The sequence below is a fragment of the Phyllopteryx taeniolatus genome, chromosome 6 (assembly GCF_024500385.1).
Source record: "Phyllopteryx taeniolatus isolate TA_2022b chromosome 6, UOR_Ptae_1.2, whole genome shotgun sequence".
Classification (NCBI taxonomy): Eukaryota; Metazoa; Chordata; class Actinopteri; order Syngnathiformes; family Syngnathidae; genus Phyllopteryx; species Phyllopteryx taeniolatus.
The window spans coordinates 17,086,589-17,114,470 of NC_084507.1; the positions used below are offsets into that span (position 1 = coordinate 17,086,589).

The following is a 27,882-nucleotide window of genomic DNA, read 5'->3' on the forward strand; positions in this document are numbered from 1 at the left end:
ATGTCACCTGAGTTGCGATGTAGGCTGGGCAAGGCGTGTCCACTGAGCTCGCCCGCATGTTGATGGAGAAACTGTTGCTGGGAGGCCATCAGGTGGGATGGGCGGTACATACTATCCAAGGAGTGGAGAAAATTCACCTAAGAGAGGAAGGAACAAATCAATATCGTGAAATTGAATAATGTTCAGTGCATTTCCAAAAGGATTTGCTCTTTCACAAAGGTTTTTGGGAGCATCACACAAAGAATCACGCGTCTCCTCACCTCCAGAGTCAACTCATTGCTGGTGTATCTGCCGTTCATCTCGGAGCAGGACAGACGAAAGCGTCTCTCGAAGCGGGACGAGCTCCTGGACAGTCGGTAGCGGACTGAGCGAAGGACGTCCTCGTACACAGAGATGGATTCAGCACCTGGAGAGCCAGGGAAAAGATGTAATTGAAACCGTGTATAGTGAACACAAAAAACACTCCAGACAGTATCAAATGAACTTTGAAATGTGAAAGCAAAGAGGATTGGGTCCCCATTCTATTGGTTTACTTTAATGGTATTTTCCACCTGATTTCTTTCAAACATCCAAATCATTATTTTATTTGTACATAAATGAAGGCTGTAACTGAAGTAAGACCAGTTTTGAAATGAATCATACTGAGAGATGGTCTCAGTGTCAGTCATTTCAAGTCTTGGAAGTAGTTTGCTTAACCTGTGCAATGTCACATTACCTTTTTTGTATTGACTGAGGCTCCTTCAGGCCTGAATAAGAAGTTGACCAGAAACAGAATTGGATCCTCTTTTGAATGAACTTGCAATGTTAATGCAAAAATAATTAAGCCCACTTTCTGTTGGTTTACTTCTATAGTGTGTTCACCCCGAACACACCATATGAGCTCTCCATTGCATTGGTTTCCAAAGTTGTAGGCTCCATTGTCTTAATTACCTGTAATAGCAATGTAGGCGGTCGTATTGATGATCTCCAAACCCCGTTCTCGCACAACATCCATATCAACCAGAAGCTCCTCCCTCTCTGGGTCTAGCTCCTCGCCCAGAGGTTGAACCTCACAGCCGTCCAAAGTATGGGCCACTGCGTCAGACATCAGCGCTGCAATACCACGTAAAAAGCAATTGACAAATCGCTATCATCTATGGAGAAATTGTTGAAGATTACATATGCCCTGTTTCAATAAGAAGTAGGGTTCAGTTTGGTTCAAGGTTTTCCTTGTGTTTCCATTGTCAGATGTTAAGGGTACACAAACATCCTACGGGATATCATCCCACTTTCTAGCCCCCTTTCGTTGGGGTACCAGCCACATGGACACAATATGGCATCTAAGTGCAGGGTGGAGTTAAACATAATGCTGTCTGTTAATTGGTCAACAGACAATTTTTGCTTTCGTGTTATCAACTTTGTCTAGTGTCAAGTTCCTTCCCACCAGAGCATACTGGAGGATACTGAGGCATGCCACAGTATACCGAGGAATACCAAACCGTACCAAAACATAAGAAAGCATACAGAGGAATGCCAAAGCACAACGAAGCATACCGAAAAATACTAAAGAATAACGAAGCATACTGAAGTTTACCAAAAGATACCGAAACATACTAAAGAATACCAATGTTTACCAAAACATACAGAAGCAAACCGAGAAATACCAAAGCTCAAAGAAGCATGCAGAAGAATACCAAACATACTGGAGCATACGAAGGAATACCGACCCACACCAGGGAATAAAGAAGCATACCAAATCATAACAAAGCATTCCGATGAATATCAATGCATACCAATGAATACCAAAGCATACAGTATCAAGGGCTACCTGAGGCATACTGAAGCATACCAAAGAATATCACAGCATACCAAGTAATACCAAAGCATACAGAATGATACTGAGGAAAATGGAAGCATATCGGAACATACCCAAGAATAGCGAAGTATATCAAACCATACAGAGGAATACTGGTCTACGGAAGCGTACCAAAACATACGTAATCATAGCGAGGAACACCCAATCATACCAAATAATCAAGCATACATGGCATAAAGATGCATACCCAAAAATAACGAAGCATACAGAGGAATAATGAAGCATACCAAAGAATACTGAAGGATACCAATGTATACCATGGCACACCAAGGAATACTGAAGCATACATATCATGGCATAACAAAGCATACCGACAAATAGTGAAGCATGCAGAGGAAAACCGAGGCATACCAAGGAATAATGAAGCATACAGAGGCGCACCAAAGCTTACTGAACCCTGACAAAGGGCTCTTGAAAAGTGAGACAGTTCAGATTGGATAATTTGGGACCCGTTACAATGGAAAAAGTTAAAGGTGTATGATACCGAACTGAACCATACTGATTGATCTAGTCAACAGATATGTATTTCTTTGACTTACCACCGCCTTCCATCCCCTGTGCAGCCGTGTTGACAGCATGCGTTAGCGAACAGACAATCCGCAGCTCGGGGAAAAGAAGGACGCCCCGGGGGCCTTCGAACTCAGGAGCAGGGCGAGCCAGATGGGGGCCGACCCCGGACAGTGAGATCTGAGGAGCATCGGGCTGGAGGACCACCAGGTAACCTTCCAGCGGCTTCAGGGACAGACAACTCTCCTCGTTGAAACATCTAGCAGGGTTGAGAAGCAGACCGTTAGCCAGAAAACTCTGAAACTGAAATTAACAAAGTTTATGTGATCCCTCCTACTTCTTTAGCCAGCAAATAGTTTGAGCCTGAATCCACAGTTCCCTCTGCTCTGCTGGTTGCTGCCAAGTAGCACTATTTACCTTAATTGGCTTGCAATGCTTCACTTCTTTAGCCTGCAAATATGTTTAGCCTGAATAAACAAAATAAAATAAAAGAACCACAGTTGTTTTTGCCACTAGCCTTAACTGATACAATGCTTAAGCAACAATTAGCGAATTGATTTTCATGTACACCTCCCTTCTTGAGCCAGCAAATAGGTTTAGCCTGAATCAACAGTTCTCTCTGCTGGTTGCTGCCAAGTCAAACACTCCTTTTTGTCACAATTTCTTCATGACTTAACTGACAAAATGCTGAAGAAACAATTCACTGACTAACCGGTGTTTATGGCCCTCCACTTCTTTAGCCAGCAAATAAGTTAAGTCAGAATGAAAGGCTCCCCCTTCTGGTTGCTGCCAAGGTGTGCACTCCATTTGGCCTGAATTGTCCATGACTTAATTGGCCAAATGCTTCAGAAACAATGAGCACACTAATTGATTTTTATTGCCATCCCTGATTCTATAGCCAGCAAATACGTTGGGCTTGAATCAACAGCTCCCTCTGCTGGATGCTGCCTCGCACCACACTATTTTCTTTTTTTTTGCCACTAGATTTGATCAAAACGCTTAAGAAACAATTAGTTGACTATTGATTTTGTATGGACATACCTACTTCTTTAGCCAGGAAATAAGCTAAACCTGCATCAAGAGTACTAAACTTTTCCTGCATCTCTGCAAGATGTATAAACAAAACGCTTATGAAACAATTCGTTGACTGATTGATTTTAATGGCCATTCCTAGTCAAAACGGTTGCAATCCACTTGTTTAGCCAGCAAATAAGTTTAGCCTGAAAAATCCACGCTTGCCTCTGCTGATTACTGCCAACTGGCGTGCTCCATTTTGCCACCATTTCTTCGCAATTTAACTGGCAAAATGGTTAAAAAACAAAAAATAAATTACTTGACAAGTTAATTTTCATGGGCATCCCTACTTCCTTCGCCAGCAAATAAGATGAGCCTGAATCAAAAGCACTCTATTATACCTCCATCTCAAGATGTTACTAACAAAATGTGTTAGAAACAGTTCATGGATGAACTGAATTAAATGCGCGTCTGTGGTCAAAATAGTTCAATGAATCAATAGCTTCCTCCGCTGATTGTTCCCAAGTAGCACATACTGTTGGGATAATTCTGCCTCAAATTCCAGAAGACAGTCGTTTTGTTAAATACTGTACCATTAATATAGACAAATATTATTATTATTATTAATCAGTTTATTTGAAAGGGGACAATGCAATTTCATAAAACACATGAGGTACGCATGGTTAAAAAAGCCAGAATTAGCCAGAAGGCTAGTTTTCATCTGTAGTCCCCTGGCCATGATGTAAAAAAGCAGTAAAATACATCTACAAGACAATATAATACAGGATACATAATCAAAGACTTACTATACTATTAAGAGAGAATAAAAAATATATGCCATATGATTGCAAAATATTTATACATTTGCTTGATAAATCAGTATGATGATATTTGCGGGTGGATTAAGCACAGCACGTGTGAATGCGTGTGTTACATTTCCACTATCACAGTGAGCAGCTGCTTCTATCGGCTTCTCCAGAAGGGCCTGCTGTTCAGCCATCTGGGTTACTTCCTGGCCCAAAATCAATCTAATCTTCACACACACGCAATGAAATAAGGAGGAGGGGGCGGGGGTGATATAAAGAAAAAAGAAAAGTCATGGCACACTTGAGCTGAAACTAAAACAATCTCTTTATGACCTTGAATTGTTGAGAGAGAAACCCTACCGCACCAACATGTGGCCTAGAAATCCTCCATCCATTTTCTATCGGGCTTGTCCTCATTAGGGTCCCGAGTGAGCTGGAACCTATCCCAGCTGACTTTAGCCATCCTGGACTGGTCACCAGCCAATCACAGGGGAAATAATTTTAATTTTAAAGACAGATGCATTATGTGCTCGGGCTTTGAGTTTGATGCGATCTGCCTTGTCAGCAGCTTACTTTTTCGCTCTCTCTCACTCTTGCTGTGGTATAAATATAAATACGCAGCTCACCACATACATGCACTGGACTGCACTAATCTGAGGGGGAATTAATATTTCACCAGCGAAAAGCGACAACTAAAGCCAGAGACGCAGTTGTGTAGATGTAGAGCATGCTGGAGCATTAACTTTAGACAAAAGACTGTTCTGTGCATTTTACTGTACCTTTGATTGACTTCTTCACCTTTACTAAAGACAGTGATAAAGGAATAAATGATCAATGCAACATCCAAATCAACTGAGTTAGAAGGCACATTTTATTTCTTGAAAAAAGTGCCAGTAGATTGTTAAAATATGGGACACACAAAAAAAAAAAAAATATATATATATATATATCAGCGCCGATTTCAACCAGATACATTGAACAAAAATAGCCTCTTTGTAATGACCCAATTCTGTTAAAAACATTGACAGTAATAAGACCATTTAGCAGATATTTGATGTGAAGTGTGGACTCTTGGATATTAAGTATTCAGTTTAGTTAAAAGTGATAAATATAGAGAGCTTGTAGCATATCCACCAGGGAATGTAGTTACAAACAACACTTTTTAAAGATTACTAAAAAACAAATATCACCTTATTCACAAATCTTTTGTCAATAATATTGTTAAATGTAATCCCTCCACACTTTAAGGGCCCAGTAAAGTGAATAGAGTGATTTGATTCTAAATATTTAAAATTAAAATAATTTAAAATATTTCAAGATAGGCGGCACGGTGGCCGACTGGTTAGAGCGTCAGCCTCACAGGTCTGAGGAGCGGGGTTCAATCCCCGGTCCCGCCTGTGTGGAGTTTGCATGTTCTCCCCGTGCCTGCGTGGGTTTTCTCCGGGCACTCCGGTTTCCTCCCACATCCCAAAAACATGCATTAATTGGGGACTCTAAATTGCCCGTAGGTGTGAATGTGAGTGCGAATGTTGTTTGTTTGTATGTGCCCTGCGATTGGCTGGCAACCAGTTCGGGGTGTACCCCGCCTCCTGCCCGATGATAGTTGGGATACGCTCCAGCACGCCCGCGACCCTAGTGAGGAGAAGCGCCTCAGAAAATGGATGGATGGATATTTCAAGATAATTGCTGGCAACATTCGCAAAAACTGACAACTACGGTATTTCATACTCAGTTGTGGAGATATAGCGTTAAAACGGTGTTTCACCATTTCAGTTTAACTGATTTTTTGGGGGTGTGGCCAGAATGGCACCATGAGATGCACTTTAGAGTTCGGCACAAATCTCTCCTCCCCACTATATTAGAACTCGAGGGCCTTTGTTCACATCAGCGGTCATTTGGCTGGGTTCCTTTGTGACCTCCTGGATGAGTCGTTGCTGTGCTCTCGGGGTAATTTTTGTCGGCCGGGCACTCCTGGGAAGGTTCACCACTGTTCCATTTTTCTCTCACCGTAGTTCGCTGGAGTCCTAAAGCTTTGGAAATGGCTTTGTAACCCTTTCAAGACTGATAGATGTCAATTATTTTATTTCTCATCTGTTCTTGAATTACTTTTTCACACAGGACCAGGGAGCTTTGAATTGTTTCCACCATCACCCCCGTGAATAAATAAAATCACCATTTAAAAACTAAATTTTATGTTTACTTGCGTTATCTTTATCCAATATTTACATTTGTTTGATGATCTTAAACATTAAAGTGGAGAAGATATGCAAAAATATAATAATTTGAGAAGGGGCAAATATTTTTTCACGGCACTGTAGCTAGACCTACACGCCACGCGAGTTGGTGGCGTAACTCGCTTGGCGTTGCCTCCCAGTCTTAGTTGCACTTGGTTTTTCACAGTGGCTGTGAGATGGGCGCGCATGGAGTCACAAATCAACAAGGACGGTGACGCGTGGAAAAAAACATCCGGTCTCTTTACGTACACCTCACTCAGCCACTCTCTCATTTTCTCCTCGTCCATCCAGCCCTTTTGATTGGCCTTAACGATGACTTCGGCTGGAACCTTTTCTTTAGGCAGTGTCTTCCTCTTAAAAATCACCATAGGTGGCAGTTTCTGTCCATTACCACGGCAACCAAGCACAACAGTAAAAGCCGACTTCTCGTGCCCCATTGTGCGTATCGCTACCGTGGTGGTCCCCTTCTTCTCTACAGTGTGGTTCACCGGGATGTCGAAAGTGAGCGGCACCTCGTCCATGTTGGTGATGTGGTTGGGCTGGATGTGTTTGTCGGCAATCTTTTTACTGCAGTAGGAGCGGAAGATGGCCAGCTTTTCCTTGTAATCCGCCGGAGGTTGCTGCACCACGGTAGTCCTTGCCCGGATGGATAGATGGCGCCGTTTCATAAAACGAAAGCACCAAGACGGACCTCCTTGAAAATGTTCGATTTTAATTTCTTCTGCAAGCGTTATTGCACTCAGTCGAATGGTGACTGTAGAGACGCTTCTCCCGGCTGTTCTTTGCTCATTAATCCATTGCTCGAGTTGGTCTTCCAACTCGGGCCACCTCGCCTTGTTTCCGCGGAAACTCAGCTTCATCTTCTTGACTTGGCGAAGCTTGTTTTCCTGCTTCCTCCACTTGCGAACCATGGATTCGTTGATCTTGAATTCTCTCGTGGCTGTTCGATTCCCATGTTCCTCCACGTAACTGACAGCTTGCAGTTTAAACTGTGCTTCGTAAGCGCGTCTCTTCGTAGGTGCCATTTTCGGGGGTCCTTAGCCAAACTGATGTTTTTTTGTACAATGCACATACCGGCGCTATATACCTACTGGGGGCGTGCCTTTAGCGTCCTCCTTCACGCTCACCCTTCCCCCTTTACGTCCGCATGCTGTACTCAGTCACGTCCGCCTTTCCTCTATATAAGCAGCGTGTCGGCAGGAAATGCTCCCAGTCAGTCAAGCGGAGCGCTAATCACACAGCAACATTTATAGATTTTGGAACTCGGTGCACACATAAGACTTTTAAGTGCGCCTTATGGTCGTGAAAATACAGTAATCTTTTGCCCAACACAAAATTGCATTTTCATGTGAAAATGTAAAATTTTCAAGGTCGGGCATATTTGTGGAAGGTATGGCATCGACACTCACTTGCTACAGAAGTGTTTTGCTAGTTGAACTTTGCTGTGACAACTTTTGCGCTGACCAACCAACCAGAGAACAGAAAATTGTTGACATCATCGTCTGTGAGGACGAATTTGAAGTCTGATTGGTTAAATAACAGTCCCATTTCTAATTAGTTAAAGTTACCTCGGTATTCCGAAGGCTGTCTGCAGATTAGATTGACATGGCAACACATAGAGGCTGAAATATGGTTGGACAAGAAAATATAAAAAAAAAAAAAATCTACATCCACATACACTGGAAGTAGTGCAGCAAAGAGAAATGCCACAAAACGAAGAAGATAGACTGTAGGGAATAAGTTAATATGATTTCATGGAACAAATATAAAATTGTTCTTTTCAGCCAATTTTGTTCAATTTACAAAAGACAAAGTACCGTATTTACTGGCTATTTCTAGCTACACAGACAGTTTCATACTGCAATAATAAAATAAAAAGAGCCCACGGCAAGTAGCAATTTGATGTAAGCATGCAGAAACTGCTGGGTCTTTACAAGAGTTGGAATTTGAATCATCTCTTCTTTGCGTTATTTGAAAAGCTAATTGAGTGGCCATGAGCTGCTGCCAATTGAATTAAGTCCAACTTGACTTTACCGGAGCTCAATAGGTAATTTGAGTGTGCAACCTGCGGTTTGCCAAGAAGATGGCAGGTGACTTTGGGGCTGAAGTGAGCAAACAGGAGATCAGATACTTGTAGTTATCTCTTGATGATTATTTTCCCTTATCAGCGCTGAGGCAAGAGTCATGTTTGATGAGTTCATGAGGAGGAGGAAAAGGAGGAGGGGGAGGAGGAGGAAAAGGAGGAGGGGGAGGAGGAGGAAGAGGAGGCGGTCACAGGCCCCGGAGTGACACTTTATGTGACAAGTGCCTGGGGCTGCAATGTCTGGCAATGTAATATTTCCACCACAAAACATTCCACTTTCACAGTTTACATCATGAAGGCGCAACCCCTCAGCCTGACTTCATTTTGTATTGATTGTGCAGCCAAGAGGGGAATAAAAAGTCTATTATAGAAGCTTGGCAACCGCGCTCCATTTCTGGCTCGAGTGTGCTTTTGCAAATGAAATAAGTCTATCCACTTGCTGTGTGCTTGCACTCAAATGTGTTTCATGGTGATTAGATGCCATGAGGAGTTGCGGTACCTGAACGAGGTGGTAAGTTTGAGGGGTCGCACTCCGGGCGTGGCAAAGCGGAGGGAGTTCCTGTAGGTCACCTGCTGCACGGCACGGTTAAAGCTCTCAATGTCGTCCCCCTCCAGGACTAACACTGACTGGCTTGGGTTCACGTGCACCTGAAAACATCAAACAGAAAGTTAGAAAACTGCATTTAACCAAGCTAAATACATTTTATATATTCCATTCTATCAAGAGTCCTGTAATATGTCTTGCATTAATTTAGCCATTTATTCCTAAAATTGCTTCATAATATATCATTCATTTTTTAAAACATTCATTTATCAAATTAAATAATTGGTTAATTGATGTACTGTAAATAAAAAAAACCCTACATAAACAATTTTAATTTGTTCAACATTCAACATTTAATAAAAAAAAGTGACAAAACTAAACATTAGTAAAATAAACATTCAACATTAGTAAAATAGACATTCAACATTTTGTTATCTATCCATCCATTTTCTGAGCCGCTTCTCCTCACTAGGGTCGCGGGCGTGCTGGAGCCTATCCCAGCTGTCATCGGGCAGGAGGCGGGGTACACCCTGAACTGGTTGCCAGCCAATCGCAGGGCACATAGAGACAAACAACCATTTGCTCTCACATTCACAACTGTAATATAAACTATAAACTGTACAGCAGAGAACACTGTACATTAAATGGAATATTATTAAATGTCATCCTCCATGTCACTGCTCCTTTAGTGACATGGAGGAATCTCCTGCTAGGAGATTGTTATAATCATCTCCTCAATGTTATGAGGCCCAACACAATTCCCTGAAGGGTTGTTACCTTCATTCCAGATCCCAAAGTCTCCAAGTCTCCAAAGTCCAGGCCCTCCCTGCAGGCGTACAGACACTCCACCACACTGTGAGGCTCCACGCTGCCCGGACGCACCGTCAACCCCGACAACAGGCCGTGGTAACCTCCCACATATTTCACTGATGCCCAATATCAGACATGAACACTTATTCGGATCAACAAAAAGCATCAACACAAGCGAAAAGAGTAACCCTACGAGGGGCCGCCAGGAACATAATTCAGGATTACCTCTCTCACACACACAGCTACTGAAACGCTCTCATGCTCAATAATGAAATACTCTCATACTCAGTACTAAAACGCTTTGACACACACTTATGATTTTTTTTCCCCACTGACACACGCAACTAAAACGTTCGCACACACATTACTGAAAGGCTCCCAAACAGACTTACTGAATGTTTGGCTCATAAACACTACTGAAACACTCTCGCACTCTAAAATATTCATTCAAAACTACAGTGCTGAAACGCTCACAATGAAATGCTTACACTACTGAAACGATCCCACACACAAAAGTGAAACGCTCTCGCATTCACTACAATAACGCTCTCACACCCTACTGAAATTCTCACATGTATATATACTACTGAATGTTTTTTTCGCTCACACGATGAAATGCCGTCACATACACTACTGAAATGCTTTCACACGGACTACTGGATTTACAACACAACCACATTTTTTTTTTTACTCATTTACACTACTACGCTACTTATTTTTGTTCGTTCACACACACTCCTTAAAGACTCTCACACACAATACTGAATTTTTTGCTTATATACAGTACACTACTAAAGCACGCTCACAAACCCCACTAAAACACGTATTTCAGCATATTATACAGTCCCCTCCAAAAGTATTGGAACTGCAAGGTCAGTTCCTTTGTTTTTGTTGTATACTGAAGACATTTGGGTTTCAGATCAAAATATGAATATGAGACAAGAATTCCATCTTTTATTTCATGGTATATACATCTAGGCGTGTTAAACAACCCAGGACATATCGTCTTTTGTTTGAAGCCACCCACTTTTCAAGTGAGCAAAAGTATTGGAACATGTGACTGATGGGTGTTTCTAGTTGCTCATTAAATAGTGCTTAGTTAGGCAAACATGAAGAGGTGTCTATGGGGGGAAGGCAAACCATTTTGAAGCTGAGAGAAGAGGGAAAATCAATCAGAGCTATTGCACAAACATTGGGCATGGCCAATACAACAATTTGGAATGTCTTGAAAAAGAAAGAAACTACTGGTGTACCGAGCAACAGACATCAAATAGGTCGGCCAAGGTTATCAACAGCAGTCAATGACAGAAACATTGTGAGAGCAGTGAAGAAACACCTAAAGACAACAGTCAGTGACATCACTGCCAACCTGCACTGGGCAGGGGTGAAGGTGTCACAATCCACTGTTCGAAGAAGACTTCGAGAGAAGAAATATACAGGCTATACCAAAGATGCAAACCACTCATCAGCAAAAAGAATTGGAAGGCCAGATTGGATTTTACAAAGAAGTACAGAGATGAGCAACAAAAGTTTTGGAACAAAGTTTTATGGACTGATGAAATCAAGATTAACCTCTACCAAAGTGATGGAAAGGCCAAAGGATGGAGAACGAAAGGATCTGCTTACGATCCAAAACACACAAGGTCATGTGTGATGTATGGTGGAGGTAATGTCATGGCTTGGGCTTGCATGGCTGCTTCTGGAACAGGCTGACGATTCTTTATTGATGATGTAACTCATGATGGTAGCAGCAGAATTAATTCTGAAGTCTACAAAACCATTTTGTCTGGCAATTGACAGAAAAATTCATCCAAACTAATCGGGAGAGGCTTCATCATGCAACAAGACGATTACCCAAAACACACTGCCAACATAACAAAGGACTTCATCAGGGGGGGGGGGGGGGGGAGGTGGAAGGTCTTACACTGGCCAAGTCAATCACCGGACCTTATCTCAATAGAGTAATCATTTTACCTCCTGAAGAAGAGACTGAAGGGAGAAATCTCCAGAAACAAACAAGAACTCAAAGAGGCTGCAGTAAAGACCTGTAAGAGCATCTGAAATGAAGAATACAGTCTGGTGAAGTCAAAGGGTCGCAGGTTTGATGCAGTTATTGCATGGCATTTTTATGCCGCCAAATATGAAATGTTATTCAACATTATTATTCAGTCATTCAAGTTAATTTAATAATGTCTGTTCCAATACTTTTGCTCACTTGAAAAGTGGGTGGCTTCAAACAAAAGGTACTTTGTCCTGAGTTGTTTAACACATCTAGATGTCACACATCATCTTCTTCTTCTTCTTCTTCTATCCAACAAAAACAAAGATATTTACCTTGCCGTTCCAATACTATTGGAGGGGACTGTATGAGCCCATTATATTCATTTCATTTTATGATGTAGGGAATGGATTTCCAGTTGTGAGCGTGAGAGGGTTTGAGTTGTGTGTGTGAGAGGTAATCCTGAATTATATCCCTGACACCCCCTCATAAGATCCCTCGTTCTTTCTTTACCTTCTGGGACGCTGTTGTTCACGATCTCTCTCTGCTTGTCCTCCGGCTCTGCAGGGAATAGCAATGTGGGGGGAGAGAAGGAGAAATGAGACAAACACTCATCAAAATGTATGAAGAGGACGCGAGGTGATGCCTGAGCGGACCACAGAGTGACAGGAAGGAATGATAAATGGAAAAATGCAGTAAAAGCGCATGCTAAAAAATGCAGGCAATCTAAGAGAGAAAAGACTTTTGCATGCTCAGTTTAGTTGCTCGACTTAAACAGTAAATCTGTGTTAGCATACGTGCAGGGTATTGTAATTAAATCATTAGCTAAAGTATATCATTGTTATTTTTGGAATGGTTAGCTTTTATTATTTGGGGCACTCATATAAGTCAAGGTACATTTCTATGTGCTATTTTTAAAGTCCCTGGTCAAGAAGGATTCATACTCTTTCTCAATAAAGGCATATCCAATGTGCTAAATATATTGTTGATAGAAATATTGTAGATAAGGCTACAAGTCACCAGGATCCCCCAAATCTATGAAAATAGAAAAATGAGACTTTCTTGATTCGAACAGAGAACCTCTCAAATGTGAGGCCGATGTGCGTACCACAACAGTAAAACAGTGTTGTGTAAAGTCAATTCTCCCTTGGTAAGTTCCCTGTCTGTGTGTCTTTATAGTGGTGTTTTAACTCGACTTTGGCATGATTTCAGTCTATCTTTGAAGTCTATTTTCTCTAACACCATCTCCGCGTTATCGAGCAGCTACTACCAGCCGCTTCTACAGTGTTTGTCTTTCTATCTTGCTAATTGGCAGCCAGAGATCTAGACATTTTAGTGTGGTGTTTCTGAAAGACATAGCTGCCTGGCCATCATGCTGCTCAGCCATGCTGAATAATTGATGACTGCGTTATATTATTAGCCCTCAAAGATGCAAAAACGTATCAACTAAATCTTAAGTGAGCAAAGTGTATAAAATGTCCCGCGAGAGCCCTCCGACACGCTTTATAAAAAGTTGTGACGCCATGATTTACATCAGCGGTCCCCAACCGCCGAGCCGTGACATTTGGCCGCACAGAGAAACTGAAAAATATTCATTGATCGTCACAGTCTGTATTTTGGAAATCAGGAACATGCACCTATACCTCAATACAAATTCATTTTTTTATTCAGTTTTGTGATATCATATATAAAAAAGTAAGCTGACAAGCAAGAGTTTGTACAGCTTCTTCGGGGTTAAATTTACCAGAATTTAAATTGTCTTGACTTTTAATGTTACCAAACCCTTTTTGAAAAAAATAGATTGAACAATAGTTGAATAAACTACACTGAACAAAAATATAAATGCAACACTTGGTTTTGCTCCCATTTTTCATGTCCTGAACGTAAATATCTTTTTTTTTTTTTTTTTTGTACCTAAGTACATAAAGGCCTATTTCTCTCAAATATTGTTCATAAATCTGTGTTGGTGAGCACTTCTGCTTTACCAAGCTAATCCATCCACCTCACAGATTTTAGAGTGGCCTTTTTTTTTCTTTTTTTTTTTGTGGGCAGCCTAAACCATACCTGTGCAATAAATAAATGTGCTACACTGCTTAAATGGTGGTCACACGAGATACTGACTGGTTTTCTGACCTCCCAGACTGGAATACAGAAAGTCCTTGAGTTACGACGTACTCGACCTATGACGTTTCGCCTTTACGACGCCCGTGCCTCGTCCGCCATTTTGTCCCAGCACCATAGTGTTTCTGCTTAGCTAGTGCATAGTGCTTGTCTGTGTTTGTGCGCCGGGAGTATCTTTGCCTTTTTTCACACTCTCAGCAGTAATGGTAAGTACAGAATCTTATTTTTATATTTTAATATATTTTACTTTCTTTATACGAAGTGTTAACCTTTCCTGCTACGGTCACCTGACCGTGGTCGGGAGACACAGGGGTTAACTCCCTTCTCTCGTTGCACAGCTGAGCTGGCACGAAGCACCGATTTGCTGCTTTAATGGCTTTATTAGCTCCTCTGCACATTCATCGCTACTCTTCCCCGGTCGCCGTCACTACACTTGCTACTGTACACACTCGCCCCGGCACGCACTTCTTCCTCCTTCATAGTCCCGCCGGACAACGCCTGCGCAGTCCCGTCTCACTCACACATCGACGGACACGCCCACACACACTGTGCTTGCCGTCACACTCACGTGGGACAATACCCATAACACAAGTATTTCGCTGTAAATTTCGACTTTAACGGTGAAATCCAACTTACACGGAAATTCGTGTTACGTCGCCAGCGTAGGAACGGAACTCGTTCGTAAATCGAGGACTTCCTGTAGTTGAACAAACTACAATGAAGAAAAAAAATGAAACACTTTTGTTGTTGCTCCCATTCTGCATGAGCTGAACTCAAAGATCTAAGACTTTTTATTGGTACACTAAAGGCCTGTTACTCTCTTGCCTAAATATTGTTCACAAATCTCTCTAAACCTGTGTTAGTGAGATAATCCATCCACCTCATGCGTGTGGCATATCAATATGCTGATTAGACAGCATGATTATTCCACAGATGTGCCTTGGGCTGGCCACAATAAAAAGCCACTGAAATGTGCAGATTTGCTGTATTATGACAAAAAGGAGTTTGACACCCCTGCTTTATGTTAATACAATCCGTGGCGTAAAAAAGGTTAGACACCGCTGATTTAGATGATAGCCGCTCGTCGCTTTCATGCCCGAAAATTTATTTCACCCTCGCTGGCTGTCAGAATCAGTTTTCATTCATCAACGTTGCGGCTCTCACCCCAGCAGGCACCGATGGACATCCTCTGGCGGGGGGCCGGGTTGGGCAGGGCGCCATTGTCGTGGATGAGAGCGGGGTCAAAGGTGACACCGTCCACGTACAGGGTCACAGAGGGGAACTGGACGCTAAGTGACAGGTGGTGCCACTCGCTGTCACACACCTGGCGAGCACATGGGACAATCGGACAGTCGTTTAGGATGGCATGGAGTCAATATTGCATTGGTAGCAAACAAACTGACCTACTGTTTACAGATGTTATTACTTTTTTTATTTTTGTAATTCTTTTCTTTTAAATGTTAATATTATTATGTATTATTAATCACTGAATATCATTGTTAATGTATTTGTTTACTTATATGTTGTAATTTATATTTTACAACTATGTTATTGGTTGCCCCCGACTTCAGAACAGCCTCCATCCATCCATTTTCTACCGCTTATCCGAGGTCGGGTCACGGGGGCAGTAGCTTTAGCAGTGACGCCCAGACTTCCCTCTCCCCAGCCACTTCATCCAGCTCTTGCGGGGGGATCCCGAGACGTTCCCAGGCCAGCCGAGAGACGTAGTCTCTCCAGCATGTCCTGGGTCGTCCCCGGGGTCTCCTCCCAGTGGGACGTGCCCGCAACACCTCACCAGGGAGGTGTCCGGAAGAACAGCCTATATTATTATTTAAAAAATATCCATCCATCCATCCATCCATCCATCCATTTTCTACTGCTTACCCGGAGTCGGGTCGCGGGGACAGTAGCTTTAGCAGGGACACCCAGACTTCCCTCTCCCTAGCCACTTCATCCAGATCTTCCGGGGGGATCCCTAGGCGTTCCCAGGCTAGCCGAAAGACATAGTCCCTCCAGCATGTCCTTGGTCGTCCCCGGGGTCTCCTCCCGGTGCGACATGCCCGGAACACCTCACCAGGGAGGAGTCAGGGAGGCATCCGAATCAGATGTCCCAGCCACCTCATCTGGCTCCTCTCGATGTGGAAGAGCAGCGACTCTACTCTGAGATCCTGATGACCGAGCTACTCACCCTATCTCTACGGGAGAGCCCGGACACCCTGCGGAGGAAACTAATTTCGGCCGCTTGTATCCGGGATCTTGTTCTTTCGGTCACGACCCACAGCTCGTGACCATAGGTGAGGGTAGGAACGTAGATCGACCAGTAAATTGAGAGCTTCGCCTTTCGGCTTAGCTCCTTCTTTACCACAACGGACCGATACAAAGTCTGCATCACTACAGACGCTGCACCGAGCCGCCTGTCGATCTCTCATTCCATTCTTCCCTCACTCGTGAACAATATATTGTACTTTTACAATTAATATATATTTTTTAAATTTCATATACTGTATATTTGTATACTGTATACTGTGTTTATACTGTATACTGTACTTTATTTTTATATTCTGTATATTTATTTCATATTTTTAGGTAAACAATTTTTACATTTTAGGTCAAAAATTTCATTAGAGTTGTGAGTGACTTGATGAAAGCATTATTATTATTATTATTATTATTATTATTTTATACACATATATTAATTTTTTCATATGTTAAAAACATTTTGGGTAAAATATTTTTTAGAGTGGACTACAGTATGGCTCGATATTATTAGAATTATCATCAAATCATTAATGTTTTTCAAATATATAGTACTTTTTACACTTTTTAAAACATTCCTTTATATTACATCCATCCATCCATTGTCAACACCGCTTATCCTGGGTAGGGTCGCGGGGTGCTGGAGCCTATCCCAGCTGACTTCGGGCGAAAGGCGGACTACACCCTGAACTGGGCGCCAGTCACTCGCAGCCTTTATATTACAGTATATAGTAATTTTATCTCTGGTCATTTATATTTCTAAATTATATTTTTGAAAAAAATATTTTCATTTGCTTGTGACCAGCCTGACTTTTAAAATATAATACATTATTTCAATATACAAAATTTCCATTTTAATCATCCCAAAAAAAATGCAGTATATTTTTGGTAAAATACTTTTTTTTAGGTTTGCCCCTGTCTTGAATTACCATGCAAAATATTTCTTTATAGTTCTTAAATAATTTTGTAAAAAATACTTTTCTAAGATGATTCATTTTCTTTGCTTTCATGAATAGTTAAAATATGGATTTAAAAAAAAAATACACCCCAGTAAAATGGTGGACAAATACTGTAGGTCCACGTTGGTATATTGAGCGGAGAAGAGGGGTGTAAGGTAACAAGGTATCAGACAAAGACAGAGGGATTTGAACAAATCTGATCTTAAACTCAGTATCAGTTTTACTGTAATCCTTCACAATCTGTCTGGGGCGAATGGTTTCAGTCAAAATAGAATCCCCGACTACCACCAGTAAACCCTGCACTCTCACACTCGAGCCTGACAGACACATTGGTCTTTTTCATATGTTTGCTGCATGTGTGAGACTATTACCCTAACAGTTTGATGTGAAAGCAAAGAACATCCCCCCAGTACCTGCTCCAATTTCCACAGGAACTTGACGGGCCGTGCAGCAGAGACATCGGGCCAGTAAAAGAGCGAGAGACGGCAGCCGTGCACGGACAGCGAGTAGTGGGAGAACGCGTCATCTGTGAAGAAGAAACGACAACGCTCAGGACTTTAACTTGACTTTTCTATTGATTTTTAAAATTTCATTTCAATCTCCCTTTCTTGGGGCAAATATTCAAATAGTATTCACACAGCGGCCGAGGTGCACATTGCCTCTTTTTACTGGACTTATTGTGGCTGCTGTAGCGGAGGACGTGAGGTTAAGGGCCTCCCTCAAGAGCACCTCGCCCATTGAGGCCATATATATTCAGCTCTGAACACCTCCTGTGATAACTCACAGGAGGGTAGCATTCTAAAAGAATATTCAAGAAAGGCTGATTTGCCGACAACGACGTCAAATATCCATTTGGACAGGCTTCAAATGGAAGAGTGGACCTTTTGGGTTTTCAGCTTTAGCCAAATCTAGGGAACACATTGTTTTGAGAGCATAAAAATCAAGCGAACGTTAGCTACTTCTGCTTGTTTCTCTTCAACAAGCTGGTGCAATCTTGGGGTAATGGGAGACAATGACACCCAAAGTGTGTTACTTATGTCCAGTCTACTCCTTAATTTCGTTTTGGTCATTGTCATTGCAGAAAAACCTGCTTCACTAACATAGGATGATGGAAAAACACAGGATTATTTATTTACCATTCTAGTTCATATAAAGTTATTTAGTGTAACTTACCATTCTTGACAGTGCTGCACACGATGGTCTCCTCTTCCTTGCGGCTCGCTTTAGCCTGAGCGGCCGCTGGCTGGACATTGGTACCCCACCTGCGCATCCACAGCTGCAGGGTGAAATGGTCGCCGGAGAGACCCGAGACCACCGCGTCCGGTACTACCGCCACGTGGTTGGACCCGTTGAAGGAGAAGACCAGAGAGGAATCCGAGGAGGGAAGAGTGGGAAGGGCCGATGTCCAGTTGGCTGCAGGCGACGGAGGCGGGATGAGGTCCACCTCGCCCCGAACGGCGCCTGGAACAGTTGGAGCCAACATATCAATAAAAAGAACAGAGGTGGGGGACTCGAGTTACATGGCTTGACTCGAGTCAGTCTTAAGTCACCAATTTTAGGACTCGAGACAAAAACATATGAAAGACTCAACTTCGATTGGTATTCATGAGGCTCGACTTTACTTGGACTTGAACTACATGACTTGACAAGTCCTGCCTGTTTAGATTCGAAAATAGGCATTTTCATGATAGTGTGCCATTTCTTTTGTTTTTGAAAGAAAAATATCTTTTGTAAAGTTCACACAAAACTGACAACCCACCGGAATCTGCAAAGGCCAACCCAAGAAGCAGCTACCAAGGAAGGAGCTCTGAAGATTAGTACATTTGGATTCAATTATTATGTTTTTGATCAAATCAAAAAAAAAAAGAGAATGCAAGGTTTGTAACTCAAAGATAAGTGACACAACAACTACGGAATCTAACTCACTCCGTCACTATAAAACCCACAAAATGAAGTAAGCTACGTTAACGTCACAATTTTGCTTACCGATAGCTGGTCAAATATGAATTGAGCTTCATGGTGGTTTTGCATTTAATTGAGAAGATAAAGTTATTGACAATTAAGACCTTTGGAAGCATTGAGAAAAAATACCCCCACCATGTCATATTTGCCAATGTCACTGCCAGCGAACTAACCCCAGTACAGTTGCGGTGACGCTACATGCTAATACCGACTGAAAAGTGGCAAATATGCAAATATACTGTATGTTGTGACAAAGTGTATGATGTATAGTATGATGATAAGGGAAACAACAGCTAAGTCATCTAACTTCACTCTGTCGCTATAAAACCCACAAAGACAGGACATTGATGCTACATGCTAATACTAAGTGAAACCTATGACATTTAAATTCATCTTGTCACTCTAAAACTCCCAAAGCTAGGTAGAGCTTTGTTAACTATGCAGTATAGTTAACTGATAGCTAGTCAAAGATTAAATAAGCTTCATGTCGGTTATGGTTTCATTGAGAAGACAATGAAGTAACAGAAAAAAGATACAAGGTTTTGAACAATTTAAAAACTATATATAGTTGGGAATGTGTTAGTCCAGCTAACTCATGCAAGTACAGATAGTGGTGACGCTTCATGCTAATACTGAGTGAACAATGGCTAATGTGCAAATATACTCGACTTGCTTGAAATTTAGAGGGGAATCGACATGATTTGATTTTTGCCACAGTCACTTGCTTGAAACTAGAAGGTTAAGACTTGAGACTTATGACTTGGACGTATGTGACTTACTCCCATCTCAGGTAAAACCTCAAGAGAAAGAGTCAGGTCATGTTTTTAGATTCACTTACCGCAGAGCCGGCGCACAGATCTGTCAGAGTAGCTGTCACGGTCGCAGCCTTTCCCGATGTGGCCGGTCTGAAGCTCTACGGTGGCCTGGATGTTCCATACGGTCTCCTCGCAAGTCTCCAAATGCAAGGTGGGGAAGAGCGGGATGCTACCTGAGCCAGGTGTGTACTCCACCCGCTTGGTCCAACCTGAAACACATTAAAACCAGTTAATCCAAGCTGACTCATGGCGAGAGGCGGGCTCCGCCCTTGACTGATCACTTCATTTAAGATGCCAATGTGGTGGGGGTTCATTTGTGTTTGCCAACGTGTGCAGACGCACTGCACTAATTGACAGGAATAATTCAGTAGTTTGGAGAAGAAAGTGCTGCCTCCATGAGTGAAAATACAATGCATGTTTTTACTGTCTTTAAAGGCGTTTGCTTTTTTTCTTCATCCTCTGGGCTGCAGTTAGTAGTAGCCTCTTGAATCATCGCCACCCCTTAGTTCCTTCCTAAATTTTGCCAAACTGTGAGATCACAAATAGTACATAGTACTGTCCCCAAATTGAGTTTCTCACCTCATGACTTGGTCACTAGCCGTTGGCTGTCATTAGCTAACAGAGTCACCACTGTTAGTTTATGATAACCGGCACATACTTGAATGTTGGGCTAAATTGTGGACAGGGGACAGGATGGTATTAGCCTGTCTCAGTACTACTGAGACAGGCAGAGAATAGATTCGGGAATAAATAAATACAATTTCATGGAAAGAAATTATAGAATTTAGGTTGTAAATGCAGGTCAATGCTACTGAGCGCTTTTATGCCAGCAAAGGAGTTGCCCGCCCACCACCGTATAACAATAATTGGAATAAGGATTAAAACAATTCCAATTATAAACCCTTGATATTAGTAAGCCTCGGCACCACTTCGTTCTACTCAAGCTGACTCACGTCGCCAGCCAACCCACATAGCTCCCAACCCACGTTGATGCTATCTACGACTAGGAATGACGCAACGGGGCGAGGGAGTGAGTTACCGATCCAACCAGGCTTGCAGGACGGCTTGACTGTGACCGCCACCTGAGCGTCGGCCTGAGCGCGGTTCTTGCCGCAGTCGAAGGCGGTCACCCAGAAGGTGTGAACGCGCTGACGCTTGGAGTCCAGCGGCTCTGTGTTCTTAATGTTACCTAGAAGACAAAGAAAGAGAGAAAGAAAGATGATAATGAGACAAAGAATATCGTGCGGAAGAGGAGTTAGTCACTGGGATGCGAGTCCTGCGTCAAACCACCCTCCTTGGTACACGGCACTTGTACAATCTTTAGAAAGAAGCTTTTTGTTATGCGCAAAGGTGAGAAAAGTGATGGTCACGTAAGATGTTGTAACATGAAGGAACATCGCATAAAGAAAGAACGACGGGGTCAGAACGTGAGGTCTTGGACCACAGCGCAAATTGTGCAGAGTCACAATGAGGCAGCTGTTCTTCCTTCTCCCTGTTTTGTGTTACAAAAACACCCCGGGCTGTCAGTCAGCCAGCCAGCAGTTGCAGCAACGAGAAATAAGACCTCAGAGAATAAATGGAGAGATCACCTGAACAGCTGCTGCAGTGTTTATGCAGAAATTCACAACGATAGTCCGCCCACGCTGAGTCTATTTTCACATTTGTGGCTTAATATCTGGCAGGGGAAGGAAGACGATGCAATTGTTGGACTTTATGCCTGTGCACCATTATCTATTTGTGCATGAAGATATATAGAATTTAGAGGTTTAGTCCAAATTGAATCTACAGCAGTACGTTGACTTACGAGTTTGATTTGTTCCGTGTCCAAGCTCATAAGTCACTTTACTCATATGTCAAATCAATTTTCCCCATTGAAATTAATTGAAAGCCCATTAATCCTTTCTACCCATAACTAGGACCGCCCCCGAAAAACACACAAAACAATTGTTACGTTTTTAATAAAGAAAATAGCACTGTAATGTATAAAAACATTATAAAAGAGAAACTAAAGCAATAGGCTGATGTCTACTTGTGGCTCTCCTTGCTCACATGCGAGTGCATTACAGTGCTTTCATTGCGCCATTATACTGTATTTGCACTTTCCTCGAGTGGTGCTGTAGCTGAAGTTTGCTCCTACTTAAAATTTTGATTCGCAACACAAAGGGACAACTTGAAGCTGGGAAAACTCGTAAGTTGCGCCACTCATAAGTCAAGGTACCACTGTATGACCTATTTTTTATTTTTAGTGATAATGCGCTATTCGGGACAGAAGGACCACTGCCCTATTTCGAGCAATAGATGTTTTTCTTCCATTCCATGACATATTTCATATTTAATATAGAGAAATTATTCATTTGTGTGTTACTAACACCCCTAGGAGCCCCTATTTTGCCATTTAAACAATGTAGTGGGTGTGGCTAACAAAATGTTTTTTCATTGGCCTGTGGAGCAGTTATAATGATGCCCCATTAATTCTCCCTGGCAACCAGTCTCCAGGCAGACACTTATGGCATTGGTGCTGTCAGGCCTTTTTTGTCTTAGCTACAACCTATTGAGTGTGGCTAGCCTATGTCATTTTCTTTTAATTGGCCGACAGGGCAGTTACAATTAAGCACCATGAATTCCGCCTTGCAGCAAGTGGCAAGGCAGACACTTGTTGTGCAGTGCCCTCAGGCCATATTTTTACATGAAAAAAAAGCTATTGGGCATGGCTAGCACGTGCAAATGTTTTCGTTGGTCAGTGGGGCAGTTACAGTTGAGCCTTATGAATTTTGCCTAGCAACAAGCAAATGTTGCCATCAGTCTCATTTTTGTTGTTCAAACAGCCTAGTGGGTGTAGCTAGCATATTCCATTTATTTTCATTGGCTGATGTGGCAGTTACAATTGAGCCCCAAGAGTACTGCCGAGCAACGAGTGGAATGCTGGGAAAATTTGTAATGTGACCCAAAAAAATTAACATGACTGCATTAGGGGCCGAGGGAGGACTGACCAACTTGATCCAGCAATGTGCAACTTTTATTCCCCCTTTCCAATGTACTTTATATTCAATACAGAGCAGTGTTCAGTTGTGTAATTACATTGTTTTATCGTTCTAATTTCCTTAGAGGCCTTCAACTTCTTGTTTCTGCGCTTCACCTGAGTTTGCCATTAAAACAGCCTGGAAGCCATAGCTAATAGCATATGCCAATTTTTTCATTGGTTTGTGGGGCAGTTGTAATTGAGCCCCATTTATTCCGCCTAGCAACAAGGACTGGGCAAACACTTTCTTCTGCGAGGCCCTATTTTGTCATTCAAACAGCCTAGTGGGCGTGGCTAGCATATGCCATTTAAGTTTCAAGTGAGGATTATGGAACCAAACAGTTTGAAAAACGCTGCTCTAGGGCTCTTTTGTCTCACCATCGTTGTCAATAGCAAAGGGCACGTTGGGAGTGATGATGTCATAGAAGCAAATCTGGCTGTACTGCGGGGAGCAGTCGGCATCCAGAGCCTCCACGCGGACGATGTGATCAAACAGACGCCCCTCTGGGACCGACGCCTCGTAGCGACGCTCTACGAACACGGGGGAGAACTCGTTGACGTCGTTGACACGCACATGTACAGTGGCCCTGAGGAGACAAGGAGCGTTGTAAGAAGGATGAGGAGCGGATGTGCACGCGTTCCCGGGAGGATCGCACCCACTTGTGGGATTTCTTGCTGTTGACGCCATCGGGCCCCTCGCCGCAGTCGTAGGCCTGGATGGTGAAGCTGTGCTCCCGCTGGCTCTCGCAGTCCAGCGGCTCCTTGGAGCGCACCAGACCCTCCCCGGTAGAGCGGTCCAGGACCACCGCTTCAAACTGGACCGAGCCCGAGCCCGAGGGCCCGTTGTGCACCCGGAAACCACAAATTTCACCTGGATGTTGGAGGGAGGACAATAAATGGAGGCATGAAGGAGAACATGTCGTCTGCATATATGTTCATAGCTCAGATATATATCTTGTAGCTAGCACGTTAAAAGGGATGCCACAAATCGCACTATAAGGCGGTAGACCAATGAGATTTCAAACAGACAATCTGCAAATAATAATAACCAATTTTGAAGAAGAAAAGAAAGAAATATAAGAAAGACAATTATATTACTGTATACATTTTCTATACAGCTTATCCTGTGCAGGGTCACGGGGACTCATATAATTACTGTAATAATTATTTTTGCGGGTGAATACTGAAGAACTGACGCTGAAGTGAAATGCTGTGGAATTAATTGAATTGTTGAAATGCAGAATGTGAAACTTGAAGTTGGAATGGCTTGAATCGCTCATGAGGTAAATATGTACAATATCTCTTCACTTGAGAATTTTACTGTGAAAATTTGACGCCCTGAAATGGTTTAAACGGGTCAGAATATATGGAAGGAGGAGATAAATATGGTAAATATCTCTTAATTTGCGAATTTTATTGTAAAAACTGTGGGAATCATTGAAATGCCAAGATATCCCGAATGAGCTGGACAGTTTGAAGTTGAAATGAATGAAATGATGAGAAATGTTTTTGTTGAATGTTTCATTCACTTCAGTGTTCTTATTTTTGGCATGTAAAATGTGGAATAGTGGGAAAAGTTGGAATTTTTTTGGCATGTGGAATGTCCTGAATTTAGTGAATATTTTGACGTTTTAATGCTTTGAATCAGTTGAGAAATGTAGACGGTATAGACTGTACAATAATTGTAATAATAATAATAATAATAATTTAAAACTTTGGTGCAGAATAACATGTGAATGCTCTTTAGCATACGCACAACAATAATAAAATACATAATTCGTACATAATTACATAAAGGCTTGATTTTGTGCCACCAACCCTTAATAAATAAAAAGTTAAAAATTAAAACAAAAGAAAAAACAATATTAAGAGAAATTAAAAATTAAGGTTACTCTATACAGTATGTATAAATATAGTTAGTAGTTTTTACTACTTTTTCAAATAAGACCTTTGAATAAAACCTAAAAAGCCGGTCTTTACGCGATGTGCAGTATGTATATGTATCAGAATCAGAATCATCTTTATTGGCCATGCATGTTAAAACACACAACGAATTTGTCTCCGGTAATAGAGTGACAACAAACAGCCACTATAAAACTATCAAAATGTACACATTTAGGATGTAAAAACACAAGTGCGGTGTAAGATACAGTACATGAAATATAGGATGTTTCACTTTCATTTTTCACTTGTGATTTTTTTCTCCCTTAATAATAAAAACCTTGATTTAAAAACTGCATTTTGTGTTTACTTGTGTTGTCTTTGACTAGTATCTAAATGATTTTAATGCTGGGAAACATGTACCATTGTTACACCACTGTGTGTGTACATATATATGTATATGTGTGAATGTATATTGTATACTACATTTAAAATGGGGAAACTGTGACAACTGTCGCACAATTTTAATGTCATTTTTGGCATAAAAGAGTGAGAATGCCTTGTCCTACAGAATAGAATAAAAATGAAGGAGGTTGCCACTCAATACAAACTGTACTGTAGCATCTGATCCAAGGGTTTTGCAGCTTTTAACAACAAAACATTCCCTCTTTGTGAGTGACACAAACCTATTTCTCCATTATCATTTGAGCCCACATGGTTATTTCAGGTCCCAGGGCGCACGCATGATAGAGCGGCTGACTGCTCCTGCCATGATGGCTTCAATTACACTATGCTGCTCTAAAAATAGACGCCTCGACCAGCAAATTCATCTATTCATTTAAAACGGGGTGGGTGAAAATACAGCCATGCGATGACTGCGGTCTTAAGAGATCTAACACAAAATAACGTGCAATGAAGGATCTGTGAGGTCATTGTGCGTGTACTGTTGGGCGTTACCGGCGTAGTGGAGCGGAGCGTCTTTGTCCAGGGCGAAGAGCGGCGGGTTGAGGAGGACCGTATTGTCATTCTCCATCACGATGCCCTGGTACTCTGTCTCGATCCATGGTTTGTGCTTATTGGCTGAGGAGACCAAGCAATCAAAATATAAATGTATAAAAGTATAATACCTTAAAATATACTACCTTAACTGAAGAGTTGAATGATAAATCATGTCAAATAAATGTTGCCCATTGAAATGCCCTAATATGTTCCAGCTCCACCAAAAAAAACACCACCATAAAAGAGAATGTAAATGTAAAGAAATGTAAATAAAGTATTTTATAAAGTGAAATTACTACTGCATGTGCTGTTGCATTTGTGTGTTTGATGTGTACCTTTAAGTGGCGTGGGCTAGTGAGTGACATCAGGAGCTGGAGTCAGTCGGGTTGGCTGTTTTTTTCCGTGTGAGCTTCTGGATGCGAGTTGTGGCCTACAGCAGCTCCTTGTGAGTGTTCTCATTTTGTATTTGTGTGTCTGATTGTTTGTCCCACTCAATAAATGGCTGGAAGTGCATCGTCAAATGCGGCACTCCTTGCCCACATGCAAAGGCATTACAAAAATCCACAAAGTGAAGGCTCGGAACTCAAAAAAATTCACATTAAAGATTTATTGAAATTGTTGCCAAAACATTTGACTGGTAATCAATCAATCTCAAGCTATAACCATCATTGCAAAGTTGTAAAGTTGACTAGTCAACGAGTCGGTTCAACCCCTAGTGACCACATCAGATTCTTCTGGAATGCTTATCAGCGGCTCAATCATGTTCAATAATGCATAACTTGCAATAAGACTCCACACTTCAATTAATCTGATCAGTAGGTCCTGCTGTTTTGGTTAACAACAGAGGCCGAATGGGCTCAAGTTAACCACCATCAACACTGTGTATAGCGGAGATGGGACACTGCTAACCTTGACTCGGTGGGGAGAATACTTCGAAGACCTCCTCAATTCCACTGACATGCCTTCCCATGAGGAAGCAGAGTCTGAGGTCTCTGAGGCGGGCTCTCCTATCTCTGGAGTTGAGGTCACCGAGGTGGTTAAAAAGCTCCTCAGTGGCAAGGCCCCGGGGGTGGATGAGATTCGCCCGAAGTTACTGAAGGCTCTGGATGTTGTGGGGCTGTCCTGGTTGACATGCCTCTGCAACATCGCGTGGACATCGGTGACAGTGCCTCTGGATTGGCAGACTGGGGTGGTGGCCCCCCTTTTTAAAAAGGGGACTGGAAGGTATGTTCCAAATACAGGGGGATCACACTCCTCAGCCTTCCTGGTAAGGTCTATTCAGGGGTGCTCAGATTCAGATTCAGGAGGAGCAGTGTGGTTTTCGTCCTGTCCGTGGAACAGTGGACCAGCTCTACACTCACATACACACATACACAGGGTCCATGAGGGTGCATGGGAGTTCCCCCAACCAGTCTACTGAACCCCCTGATACGGGCTGTTCGGTCCCTGTACGACCAGAGTCAGAGTTTGGTCCGCATATCCGGCAGTAAGTCGGACTCTTTCCCAGTGAGGGTTGGACTCCGCCAAGGCTGCCCTTTGTCACCGATTCTGTTCATAACTTTTATGGACAGAACTTCTAGGCGCAGCCAAGGTGTAGAGGGGGTTCGGTTTAGTGGCCTCAGTATTGCATCTCTGCTTTTTGCAAATGATGTGGTTCTGTTGGCTTCATTAAGCCGTGATGTCCAACTCTCACTGGAGCGGTTCGCAGCTGAGTGTGAAGCGGCTGGGATGAGAATAAGCACCTCCAAATCTGAGACCATCGTCCTCAGTCGGAAAAGGGTGTAGTGCCCTCTCCGGGTCGGGGATGAGATCCTGCCCCAAGTGGAGGAGTTCAAATATATTGTTCACGAGTGAGGGAAGAATGGAACGGGAGATCGACAGGCGGATCGGTGCAGCGTCTGCAGTGATGCAGACTTTGTATCGGTCCGTTGTGGTGAAGAAGGAGCTAAGTCGAAAAGCGAAGCTCTCGATTTACCGGTCGATCTACGTTCCTACCCTCACCTATGGTCACGAGCTGT

The 27,882-nt window shown here is 42.5% G+C and overlaps 1 protein-coding gene across 2 annotated transcripts in view; it reads right to left on the reverse strand.

The window, feature by feature from the left end:
- Positions 1-27,882, reverse strand: part of clstn3 (calsyntenin 3) — a 36,013-nt gene that overhangs the window by 3,107 nt on the left and 5,024 nt on the right. For both annotated transcript variants that reach the window (XM_061776974.1, XM_061776975.1), the window contains exons 3-17: positions 25,823-25,945; positions 23,645-23,855; positions 23,363-23,571; positions 21,005-21,154; positions 19,989-20,174; positions 18,362-18,649; positions 17,602-17,714; positions 15,138-15,297; positions 12,366-12,413; positions 9,821-9,969; positions 8,999-9,147; positions 2,395-2,621; positions 931-1,092; positions 261-406; positions 8-137 (exon numbers count right to left, since the gene is read on the reverse strand). In XM_061776974.1, the coding sequence (XP_061632958.1) occupies positions 8-137; positions 261-406; positions 931-1,092; positions 2,395-2,621; positions 8,999-9,147; positions 9,821-9,969; positions 12,366-12,413; positions 15,138-15,297; positions 17,602-17,714; positions 18,362-18,649; positions 19,989-20,174; positions 21,005-21,154; positions 23,363-23,571; positions 23,645-23,855; positions 25,823-25,945 (2,451 nt within the window). The remainder of the gene's footprint in view (positions 1-7; positions 138-260; positions 407-930; positions 1,093-2,394; positions 2,622-8,998; positions 9,148-9,820; positions 9,970-12,365; positions 12,414-15,137; positions 15,298-17,601; positions 17,715-18,361; positions 18,650-19,988; positions 20,175-21,004; positions 21,155-23,362; positions 23,572-23,644; positions 23,856-25,822; positions 25,946-27,882) is intronic.